This window comes from Penaeus vannamei, chromosome 13 (assembly GCF_042767895.1).
Source record: "Penaeus vannamei isolate JL-2024 chromosome 13, ASM4276789v1, whole genome shotgun sequence".
In the NCBI taxonomy this organism is placed as follows: domain Eukaryota; kingdom Metazoa; phylum Arthropoda; class Malacostraca; order Decapoda; family Penaeidae; genus Penaeus; species Penaeus vannamei.
The window spans coordinates 6,383,752-6,396,251 of record NC_091561.1 but is presented as its reverse complement, the minus strand read 5'-3'; the positions used below and the strand labels follow the sequence as shown (position 1 = coordinate 6,396,251).

Below are 12,500 nucleotides of genomic sequence, written 5' to 3'. Positions count from 1 at the left end.
TAAATTTTATTTAAAAAGTAAACATTTCCCTCTCTACCTGCATTAAGAAAACCGGAAAATACATTACATACCTTTTATGTGCTACTTATAGAAACAAAAAATATGAAGAGTGACGAAAGCATTCAACTGATTTATCAATTCATTATTATTATCATTATTATTATTATTATTATTATTATTATTATTATTATTATTATTATTATTATATCATTTAACAAAATAATGTCAACCTATTGGGGAATAGAATGTATAGCACAAGAATAATCTAATATCTACAATTTCTTGGGCGTAGGAAGAGTGAAAGAGTCATTACTGCAAGAGCAAGCGCATCCTACCAGGTAAGTGACATTTCTAGGCGAGATGGCAGGCGTATATAAGAATAATGGATATAGTAGTAACTAGGTTTAACCCCAATTTACGCTGTAAGACCAGCTTGTGGATAGAATGGCAAGAAAATACTATAATTTGTAGCCATTCAGATCGTCCAAATGAATGCAGTGTTTGGTTTCCCCTCCATTCACATAACTAATTTAGCGAACACACACATACACAAAACTTGTTATTGACAAAATGAAAAAAGATGAATTATGTGTAATGTACACATTCATATATATATATATATATATATATATATATATATATATATATATATATATATATATATACGCATACAAATATGCATGCGCGCATATACTCACACACATACATACGTTCTCACACACATTTATATATGTATGAATACATATATGTATATATATGTATAAATGTGTGTTTGTGTGTGTGTATTAAAGCCACAAACACTCATAGAAACACGCATGAAAGTGTTTTTTTTTCTTTTTTTTTTTTTTAATGCGATGAAAGAAAAGTGATAGCAATGAAGATTAAAGGAAGGGTCAGGCAGATTTCCATTCTATTCATTTATTTATCCTTTTTCTTTTTAACCGCGCACTTAAACCTTAGGTGTACGTTGATAGGAAATACAATTATCGCTACAGCAGGGACCTCCTACAGATAGATACCATGTCGATTTTATTTTGTGCTTTGGTGCAAAGATTAAGTTATTCTTTTGCTGATGAAATCTACAAAGATCGAAAAACCGTTCGCAGATGCCTCGACACCGATAGGGTAAATGACACAAAATATGCTCTTGAAAAAAAAAAAAAAAAAAGAGTATATGTCAAGTTAGAGAAAATACCGCATACCACAAGAAAAGCTAAATAGGTAAAACATAAACTGATAAACGGTTCGATTATCAAGAATCCATAGAATTACAATATGGCTAATTTATTTTTCAGTGTGAAGGTACAGCTGAGAATTGATTTAGTTAATTCATCAGTTTTCCTAATTTCTCAAGACCATGTTAAATTTGAAATGCGAGGGATTCTAATAGCTTCCATATCCTTATTTTTTGCTGATATTTGACAACGGATATATCAGAATAAAAATTTATAATTAAGACATGCTTGATGATCACAGTTCATTTCCGTATATAGTATGAATAAATATTAACGCAATATATTGACAATAATATAGAGAGGCAAAAATGTGCTGTACATACTCATTGTCGCTGACGGTCTCCTCTTTTTGGTTTTCATGGAAATGTATTTTATTTAACAATATCACTACTATTCCCACACTTTTCTCTAGAGATATGGTGAAGAGAGATAGTGGTGGTGGTGGTGGTGGGGGGGGGATAGAAAGACATAGGCAGACAGATAAAAAAAAAAAAAAAAAAAGACTGACAGAGACAAAAAGAAAAACATAGTGACCCAGAACTGCAAGCATAATCAACTGCTCTTGTTGAGTGATTGAGAGGTCGAGTTCCACACGGTCAAGGTCGGTCTGTAGGCTGTGGGAGACATTCGCACCAGATTCGCTATAAAAGACCTCTCTTCTCCACTGACGCATCACTAACATCTGAACCATGAAGTTCGTAAGTAGTCTACTAACCATGGATGTAGCATTTGATATCTATGTTCTAGTGGTCTTCGAATATCATCGCTTTGCTTGTGAACATCAAATAATAAACTGAAGAAGAATCACTCAGCGTGCACGATTATTATAAGAGTATGACTAAAAAATGTGTGCATTTCTAAATGATTGGCGACTTTCGTAATTGCAGCTGATCATCGCCTGTGTGGCCGCCGTGGCCGTCGCCGCCCCTCAGTACAGCTACGATGGGCCAAGAGCTGCATCCAGCGAGGAGGTGGCCATCCTGAGGGACGACCGTGTCCTCGAAGACGACGGAAGGTACAACTTCGACGTGGAAACTGCCAACGGCATTGTCCTGTCTCAGTCTGGCTCTCCCGACGGCGATGAGGGCGCCGTCGTCAAGGCTGGACAATACTCGTAAGTGACGTGTACAATTTCCTCTTGATAGCATGTTCTTACTTTGGTGCGTCATATCTACTTTATTTATGATTAAAAATGACTATACGCTTAATAACTGAAGCCGTCATCTGTCCATTTCAGATACACCGCCCCTGACGGTACCGACGTCCGCGTCACATTCGTGGCTGACGAGAACGGCTACCAGCCCCAGTCCGACCTCCTGCCCGTGGCTCCCGAGTTCCCCCACCCGATCCCTCAGTTCGTCCTCGACCAGATCGCCTTCGCCGCCGAGGAGGACGCCCGCAAAGCTCGCGAAGGTCCACGTGAAGCTCCTCGCTCGCTGTATTCTGCACCCAACTAAAAAGGAGTATTACCGATTTCAGGAATTAATTCTGAAAAGATAATCAAAATATCCTAACTTATTTATTGTACATAGAAAAAATAAATTTCATTTAAAAAGTAAATATTTCCCTCTCTACCTGCATTAAGAAAACCGGAAAATACATTACATACCTTTTATAAGCTATACTTATAGAAACAAAAAATATGAAGAGTGACGAAAGCAGTCAACTGATTTATCAATTCATTATTATTATTATTACTATTATTATATTATTTAACAAAATAATGTCAACCTATTGGGGAATATAATATATAGCACAAGGATAATTTAATATCTACAATTTCTTAGGCGTAGGAAGAGTGAGAGAGTCATTACTGCAAGAGCAAGCGCATCCTACCAGGTAAGTGACATTTCTAGGCGAGATGGCAGGCGTATATAAGAATAATGGATATAGTAGTAACTAGGTTTAACCCCAATTTACGCTATAAGACCAGCTAGTGGAGAGAATGGCAAGAAAATACTATAATTTGTAGCCATTCAGATCGTCCAAATGAATGCAGTGTTTGATTTCCCCTCCATTCACAGTCCTAATTTAGTTAACACATACACAATTTTTTTTTTATTGACAAAAAGAAAATAGAAAAAGAAATATGTGTCTACACACACACACACACACACACACACACACACACACACACACACACACACACACACACACACACACACACACACACATATATATAATACTTATATATACGTATACATATATATACACACACAGTGTGCATGTACGCATATTTATATGGGCGCCCACACAAACACATACGCATACATACATACGTTCATACACACATATATATGTATGCATACATGTATGTATATCTATGAATACATAATTACATACATGCATACATATATATATATATATATATATATATATACATACATATATATATATATATATATATATATATATATATATATATATATATATATATATAAATGTGAGTATGTGTGTGTATTAAACCCACAAACGCACAGAAACATACGCGTACATACACACACACATGACAAGCTCTTAAAGATTTTAATACGCATTAAGTGAAAATAGCGATTCCAGTGTATCCGGCTTGGGATAAGAAATCTACGAGAAAATGAAAGCAAGAATATTTAATGCGATGAAAGAAAAGTGATAGCAATGAAAATGAAAGGAAGTGTAAGGTAGTTTTTCATTATATTTATTTATTCTTTTTCTTTTAAGCCCGAACAAAAATACCTACACGTAGATAGGAAATAAAGTATCGCCAGGAGAGACCTGCCAGAGATAGATACCATGTCGATTTTATTTTGTGATTTGGTGCAAAGATTAAGTTATTCTTTTGCTGATGAAATCTACAAAGATCAAAAACCGTTCGCAGATGCCTCGACACCGATAGGGTAAATGACACAAAATATGCTCTTAAAAAAAAAAAAAAAAAAAAAAAACGAGTATATGTCAAGTTAGAGAAAATACCGCATACCACAAGAAAAGCTAAATAGGTAAAACATAAACTGATAAACGGTTCGATTATCAGGAATCCATAGAATTACATGGCTAATTTATTTCTCAGTGTTAAGGTACAGCTCAGAATTGATTTAGTTAATTCATCAGTTTTCCTAATTTCTCAAGACCATGTTAGATTTGAAATGCGAGGGATTCTAATAGCTTCCATATCCTTATTTTTCGCTGATATTTGACAACGGATATGTCAGAATAAAGATTTATAGTTAAGACATGCTTGATGATCACAGTTAATTTCCGTATATAGTATGAATAAATATTAACGCAATATATTGACAATAATATAGAGAGGCAAAAATGTGCTGTACATACTCATTGTCGCTGACGGTCTCCTCTTTTTGGTTTTCATGGAAATGTATATTATTTAACAATATCACTATTTTTCCCACACTTTTCTCTAGATATGGTGAAGAGAGATAGTGGTGGTGGGGGGGGAGGGGATAGAAAGACACATAGGCAGACAGAGAGACAAAAAAAAAAAAAAAAAAAAAAGACTGACAGAGACAAAAAGAAAAACATAGTGACCCAGAACTGCAAGCATAATCAACTGCTCTTGTTGAGTGATTGAGAGGTCGAGTTCCACACGGTCAAGGTCGGTCTGTAGGCTGTGGGAGACATTCGCACCAGATTCGCTATAAAAGACCTCTCTTCTCCACTGACGCATCACTAACATCTGAACCATGAAGTTCGTAAGTAGTCTACTAACTATGGATGTAGCATTTGATATCTATGTACTAGTGGTCTTCGAATATCATCGCTTTGCTTGTGAACATCAAATAATAAACTGAAGAAGAATTACTCAGCGTGCACGATTTTTGTGATAAGAGTATGACTAAAAAATGTGTGCATTTATAAATGATTGGCGATTTTCGTAATTGCAGCTGATCATCGCCTGTGTGGCCGCCGTGGCCGTCGCCGCCCCTCAGTACAGCTACGATGGGCCAAGAGCTGCATCCAGCGAGGAGGTGGCCATCCTGAGGGACGACCGCGTCCTCGAAGACGACGGAAGGTACAACTTCGACGTGGAAACTGCCAACGGCATTGTCCTGTCTCAGTCTGGCTCTCCCGACGGCGATGAGGGCGCCGTCGTCAAGTCTGGACAATACTCGTAAGTGACGTGTACAATTTCCTCTTGATAGCATGTTCTTACTTTAATACGTCATATCTACTTTATTTATGATTAAAAATGACTATACGTTTAATAACTGAAGCCGTCATCTGTCCATTTTAGATACACCGCCCCTGACGGTACCGACGTCCGCGTCACATTCGTGGCTGACGAGAACGGCTACCAGCCTCAGTCCGACCTCCTGCCCGTGGCTCCCGAGTTCCCTCACCCGATCCCTCAGTTCGTCCTCGACCAGATCGCCTTCGCCGCTGAGGAGGACGCCCGCAAAGCTCGCGAAGGTCCACGTGAAGCTCCTCGCTCGCTGTATTCTGCACCTAACTAAAAAAAAAGTTTATGACTTATTTATTGTATATAGAAAATACAAACAAACTATAAAGTTTATGTAAAAAGGTGTGAATATTCCCCTCTTAACCTGAGTTTAAAATAGTCTAGAAAATACACTACATTATTGGTACCTGAAACCTCGTCTATGCCATATTGATAGAATCAAGAATCTATGAAGATTGACCAAACCATGCAAGTGTTTAATTTTCTATTAATCTATTTACTTTATTTGACAAGTGTAGAATAATGGCAAACAACTGAAGAATATCATACACAGGAAAAGATACAATAACCCTGAAGCGACACCCAGTCTTTGAGAAGAGAAATTCATGCGACTTTCATCTATATATTGATGAGAACATGATGAGGAAAATAGACTCTAATATCTAATATTTCTTGGGCGCCAAAAGAGTAAAATAGTAATTTTTGTAAGAGCGAGCGTATCCTGCCGGGTAAGTGACATTTCTAGCCAAGATAGCAGGCGTATATTAAAACAATAGATACAATAGTAAGTAGCTTTAACCTCAATTTACACTAAACGACTAGACCGACGTCTGTCTGTATGTGCATGTGTGTGTATATATATATATATATATATATATATATATATATATATATATATATATATATATATATATATATATATATATATATATACGTGTGTGTGTGTGTGTGTATTATATAAACATGGATACATGCATATATATATATATATATATATATATATATATATATATATATATATATATATATATATGATAAATAAACATATTGAGAGAGAGATCGACTGACGCCTAAGCCCTTTACTAAGATGAATATATATAAATGCATATATATATGTATATATATATATATATATATATATATATATATATATATATATGTGTGTGTGTGTGTGTGTGTGTGTGTGTGTGTGTGTGTGTGTATGTGTTTGTATGTGTGTAAAAGTATATATGTGTGTGTGTGTGGCCACAAATTAATTACAATAATACCATTCGGATACTTTTAGATGAGTGAAGTGTTTGTTTCTCCTACACTCGCATACCCACGTCAAAGAACATATACGCTAACTAAACTTGTTATTGAAAAGAGAAAACTATGTATATATATGTAAATGTATGGATATATGTATATATGTCTGTGTGTACATTATATGTGGGTGTGTATATATGTGTACTCACACACACACGCACACATAAATATATACATATATATGTATATATATATATATATATATATATATATATATATATATATTATATTTATGTATATGTATATATATATATGTATATATATATATAATAAAAATAGTAATAATAAACATAACACACGTACATACATGCGCGTATTAAAAAAAAAAAAAAAAATGTATATATATATATGAGTGTGTATGTGTATGTGTGTGTGTGTATGTGTGTGTGTGTGTGTGTGTGTGTGTGTGTGTGTGTGTGTGTGTGTGTGTGTGTGTGTGTGTGTGTGTGTGTGTGTGTGTGTGTGTGTGTGTATGCTTTAACAGTACGAAATTCCCGATCGCCCGGCGAATTCGAATGCCACACCTGGCGAAAGGTTTTAAAAATACGGTCCTTAGACTTGGGATAAGAAAGCCTCAGAGAAAATAAAAGTAAGAATGGGTTTTCATGAAAAAAGGATAGTAATAAGTTGAAAGGAAGTATAAGACAACCTTTTAGTCTTTTATTTATCTATCTATTATCAGAGCAAACTTAATTTTTTTTAGAATGGGAATTCGAATCGCTATTTTATGATTTTATACGGAGATTGATTAATTTTGCTGCTGATAAGATTTACGCTAATTGGTGTTTTCGCAATTGCGCCGATACCGATAGGATAATTGGCAATTCAACGGAGAATATATTCTCCGTGAAAACAAAACACATTCAGGAGTAAAAAACAAAATTTGCAAAAATACTTCTCACATAAAACTAATGAATGTCAGTTCAATTACCGTTTAGAATAACGATCCTTTGGCTTGTTATTTCCTATCTATTTTCTATTTTTATTTTTCAGTTTGCAAAAGAATGTCTTTGGGAAAACGTGTTAGTGCACAACATTAGATCATTCGTAGAATTTCCCAAGAAATTTCTCATTTCGTAAAAGTTCTCTAGACTGGTTGCATTGAATCTGAAATAGAGACATTCTAATAACTTTCACATCCCTATTTTTGCTGGTATTTCACTTTTGATACATCTAAATAAGGATAATCATCGCAATATGCTACTTTATTTAACAATATCACTATATTCCCCATATATCTCTCTGAAGATATGGTAGAGAGAGAGAGAGAGAGAGAGAGAGAGAGAGAGAGAGAGAGAGAGAGAGAGAGAGAGAGAGAGAGAGAGAGAGAGAGACCCAAAGAGAGTAACCTAAAACTGCAAGCATAATCATATGCTCTTCTTGAGAGTGATTGAGAGGTCGAGTTCCACACGGTCAAGGTCGGAGACATTCGCACCAGATTCGCTATAAAAGACCTCTCTTCTCCACTGACGCATCACTAACATCTGAACCATGAAGTTCGTAAGTAGTCTACTAATCATGGATGTAGCATTTAATATCTTTGTACTAGTGGTCTTCGAATATCATCACTTTGCTTGTGAACATCAAATGATATAATGAAGAAGAATTACTCAGCGTGCACGATTTTTGTGATGAGTATGACTAAAATATGTGTGCAGTTATAAATTGGCAATTTTCGTAATTGCAGCTGATCATCGCCTGTGTGGCCGCCGTGGCCGTCGCCGCCCCTCAGTACAGCTACGATGGGCCAAGAGCTGCATCCAGCGAGGAGGTGGCCATCCTGAGGGACGACCGCGTCCTCGAAGACGACGGAAGGTACAACTTCGACGTGGAAACTGCCAACGGCATTGTCCTGTCTCAGTCTGGCTCTCCCGACGGCGATGAGGGCGCCGTCGTCAAGGCTGGACAATACTCGTAAGTGACGTGTACACCTTTTCTCTTGATAGCATGTTCTTACTTTAGTACATTACTATATTTATGATTAAAAATGACTGTACGTTTAATAACTGAAGCCGTCATTTGTCCATTTCAGATACACCGCCCCTGACGGTACCGACGTCCGCGTCACATTCGTGGCTGACGAAAACGGCTACCAGCCCCAGTCCGACCTCCTGCCCGTGGCTCCCGAGTTCCCCCACCCGATCCCTCAGTTCGTCCTCGACCAGATCGCCTTCGCCGCCGAGGAGGACGCCCGCAAAGCTCGCGAAGGTCCACGTGAAGCTCCTCGCTCGCTGTATTCTGCACCCAACTAAAAAAAAAGTTTATGACTTATTTATTGTATATAGAAAAAAATATAAAGTTTATATAAAAAGATGTGAATATTTCCCTCTACCTGAGTTCAAAAATACTCTAGAAATTACAGTATAAAATTGGTAACTCAAACACAGTTACCTCGTCTATGCCATATTGACAGAATCAAGAATCTATGGAGCTTGATCAAACCAGGCAATTGCTAAATTTTCTATTATCTATTTACTTCATTTAATGTGTAAAATAATGCCAAACCATTGAGGAATATCAAATATAGTAAGAGATACAATAACCCTGAAGCAACATTCAGGCTGTAAGAAAAGAAATTCATCCGACTTTCTTCAGTATACTAACGAGAACATAATGAGAATAGACTCTAATATCTACTATTTCTTCGGCGTCAATAAGTGCGGACGTATCCTACCAGGTAAGTGGCATTTCTAGCCAAGATAGGCGTATATTAGAACAGTAGATTCGATAGTAAGTAGTTTTAACCCCATTTCACGCTATACTAGAGCGACGGAAGAGTGGTCACAGATTGATTACAATAATACCATTCAGATACTTTTGAAGTGTTTGTTTAAACTACATTCACATACTGTTAATGAAAAAAAACATGTGCAAACAAAACTCGTTATTTAAAAATGAAAACTATGGATATATATAAATGATATACATATATGTACAGTGTGTGTATGTGTATGTGTATGTGTTTATACATGTACATATATACACTCATACACATGCACATACACACACATACACACATAGATATATTTATACGAATATATATAATGGATATAGTACAAGCATGCACACATATGCGCGTATCTGTAAATAAATAAATAAATATAAATGTATGCATAAAAAAATATATATATATACACACACACACACACACACACCCACACGCACACACACACACACACACACACACACACACACACACACACACATATATATATATATATATATATATATATATATATACATACACACACATATATGTGTGTGTCGAATATGACATATACATACGTACACACACACACACACACACACACACACACACACACACACACACACATATATATATATATATATATATATATATATATATATATATATATATATATATATATATATATATATGACACACTACAGTAAGTGGCGGTACCGTGCCTAGCGATGGATGTGCTTTGGACTTGGGATAAGAAATCCTCAGGGAAAATGAAAATAAGAATCTGTTTTTATGCGATAAAGATGAAGTTGAAAGGAAGTGCAACACAGCTTTTTAGTCTTTTATCCATTTATTATGAGCATGAACATAAAACTTTTTCGATGTAGTATACAAGTAATCGCTACAAGAAGAACCTACCGGAGAGAGATACCAAGTTGTTATTTTTCTGTGGTTTTATGGACAGATTGGTTCGATTTGCTGCCGATAAAATTTACGTTTATTGGAAAAGCTTTCGCAGATGCGCCGACGCCGAATGGATAATTGGCAATTGCACGGAGAATAGGATCTTCATGAAAAAAAAAAAAAAACACTCGGGAATAAAACCGAACTTTGCGAAAATACCGTCCCACAATTAAAAACATAAAGCTGAAAAATGCCAGTTCTATTATCGATTCTAGAATAACGATCCTTTGGCTTGTTAATTTGTATCTATTTCTTTTAGATTTTAGCCTCTCTGCAAAAACTGTCTGCGGGAAAGCGGGTTGGAGTAAGACACTGAAAATAATTCGATCATTTGTAAAATTTCCTAAGCTGTCAAGACTGATTGTATTGAATTTGAAATAAGAGGCATTCTTTCACATTACTTTCACATCCTTATTTTTAGTGGCATTTTATTATTGATACATTCAAATAAGGTTATTCATCTTCACAATATACTACTTTATTTAACAATATCACTATATTACCCATACTGCTCTGAAGATATGGTAAAGAGAGAAAGTAACCCGAAACTGCAAGCATAATCATCACGCTCTTCTTGAGAGTGATTGAGAGGTCGAGTTCCACACGGTCAAGGTCGGTTTGTAGGCTGTGGTAGCACCGGATTCGCTATAAAAGACCTCTCTTCTCCACTAATGCTTCACTAACATCCGAACCATGAAGTTCGTAAGTAGTCTCCTATTCATGGGTGCTGCATTTGGTATCTACATTCCAGTCTTTCTTCGAATATCATCGTTACGTTTGTGAACAAATATACACAAATCGAACTAAAGAGCTTTCAAGATTGTGATGATGATAGCTTTGATAAATAACGATAACGCCCATATACATATAACACTATCAGATACTAGTAAATAGATGTGTTTATATAAATGTAACACGATTTTCGTAATTGCAGCTGATCATCGCCTGTGTGGCCGCCGTGGCCGTCGCCGCCCCTCAGTACAGCTACGATGGGCCAAGAGCTGCATCCAGCGAGGAGGTGGCCATCCTGAGGGACGACCGCGTCCTCGAAGACGACGGAAGGTACAACTTCGACGTGGAAACTGCCAACGGCATTGTCCTGTCTCAGTCTGGCTCTCCCGACGGCGATGAGGGCGCCGTCGTCAAGGCTGGACAATACTCGTAAGTGACGTTTACACATTTCGTCTTAACACCACGCTCTTAGTTCAGTATTTCACAAAAACTTTATAATTAACATAGGCATTGCGGTTAATGATTGAAACCATTATCTGTCCATTTCAGATACACCGCCCCTGACGGTACCGACGTCCGCGTCACATTCGTGGCTGACGAGAACGGCTACCAGCCTCAGTCCGACCTCCTGCCCGTGGCTCCCGAGTTCCCCCACCCGATCCCTCAGTTCGTCCTCGACCAGATCGCCTTCGCCGCCGAGGAGGACGCCCGCAAAGCTCGCGAAGGTCCACGTGAAGCTCCTCGCTCGCTGTATTCTGCACCCAACTAAACAAGGAGTATCACTGATTTCAGGAATGAATTCTGAATAGATAATCAAAATATCCTATTTATTGTATATAGAAAAAAATATAGATTTGGTATAAAACGTATATGATTTTCATTCTACCTGCATAGGTCGTCCAAAAAGAAAGAAAGAAAAAAGTTCTTGTGACTTGCAGCACCTACTCGACATTTTTAACCATTATCATATCTCCTTAAGGTGTTAACGATTTGATAAAGTAACTGAAGTGCAGTGATCTCACCCATGTAATAATGATAAAGGCAAAGTAGACAAATGTTATTTCTTTGCCTTCAAAGTTCAATATAAAATTATAAACTATTGAGATATATGTTTATAAAGTTCGTCCTTAGCTACAAATCGTTCTAAATCAACGTCCAGTTTCAAAGAGAAATAATGTCAGACTATTAAGGAACATGGCAAGTAGCAGAAGACAAAATGGCCTTGAATTGGCATCCAGTCTTAATTAAAGATTAATTAATCTGAGGATAATGAAATTAGCTTGTTAAACGATAGTAAAATTTAGCATTCATTATTTATGAAGCGAAAATAAAGGAATGACAAAGTATTTTTTGAGAACGAGCGCATCCTACCGAGTAA

General features: G+C 36.6%; 6 protein-coding genes across 6 annotated transcripts in view; 5 read left to right on the top strand and 1 right to left on the bottom strand.

Moving 5' to 3' along the window:
• Positions 1 to 17, top strand: part of LOC138863782 (cuticle protein AMP1A-like) — a 735-nt gene extending 718 nt beyond the window's left edge. The window contains exon 2 of the mRNA XM_070128768.1: positions 1 to 17. This exon is cut by the window's left edge and continues 301 nt beyond it. The gene's annotated coding sequence lies outside the window, so the exon portion shown is untranslated.
• Positions 1 to 12,500, bottom strand: part of LOC113830179 (cuticle protein AMP1A-like) — a 122,797-nt gene that overhangs the window by 88,783 nt on the left and 21,514 nt on the right. The window lies entirely within an intron of this gene.
• On the top strand, positions 1,804 to 2,695 carry LOC113802599 (cuticle protein AMP1A-like). Its single transcript, XM_070128767.1, has 3 exons — positions 1,804 to 1,933; positions 2,123 to 2,349; positions 2,473 to 2,695. Exons 1-3 carry the CDS (start codon positions 1,925 to 1,927, stop codon positions 2,690 to 2,692), a joined length of 456 nt encoding a protein of 151 aa, XP_069984868.1. The 5' UTR covers positions 1,804 to 1,924; the 3' UTR covers positions 2,693 to 2,695.
• LOC113802598 (cuticle protein AMP1A) lies at positions 4,799 to 5,754 on the top strand. Its single transcript, XM_027353202.2, has 3 exons — positions 4,799 to 4,924; positions 5,117 to 5,343; positions 5,467 to 5,754. Exons 1-3 carry the CDS (start codon positions 4,916 to 4,918, stop codon positions 5,684 to 5,686), a joined length of 456 nt encoding a protein of 151 aa, XP_027209003.2. The 5' UTR covers positions 4,799 to 4,915; the 3' UTR covers positions 5,687 to 5,754.
• LOC113802596 (cuticle protein AMP1A) lies at positions 8,140 to 9,033 on the top strand. The gene is made up of 3 exons (XM_027353201.2): positions 8,140 to 8,220; positions 8,408 to 8,634; positions 8,753 to 9,033. Exons 1-3 carry the CDS (start codon positions 8,212 to 8,214, stop codon positions 8,970 to 8,972), a joined length of 456 nt encoding a protein of 151 aa, XP_027209002.1. The 5' UTR covers positions 8,140 to 8,211; the 3' UTR covers positions 8,973 to 9,033.
• On the top strand, positions 11,065 to 11,987 carry LOC113802600 (cuticle protein AMP1A-like). Its single transcript, XM_027353204.2, has 3 exons — positions 11,065 to 11,092; positions 11,325 to 11,551; positions 11,672 to 11,987. Exons 1-3 carry the CDS (start codon positions 11,084 to 11,086, stop codon positions 11,889 to 11,891), a joined length of 456 nt encoding a protein of 151 aa, XP_027209005.2. The 5' UTR covers positions 11,065 to 11,083; the 3' UTR covers positions 11,892 to 11,987.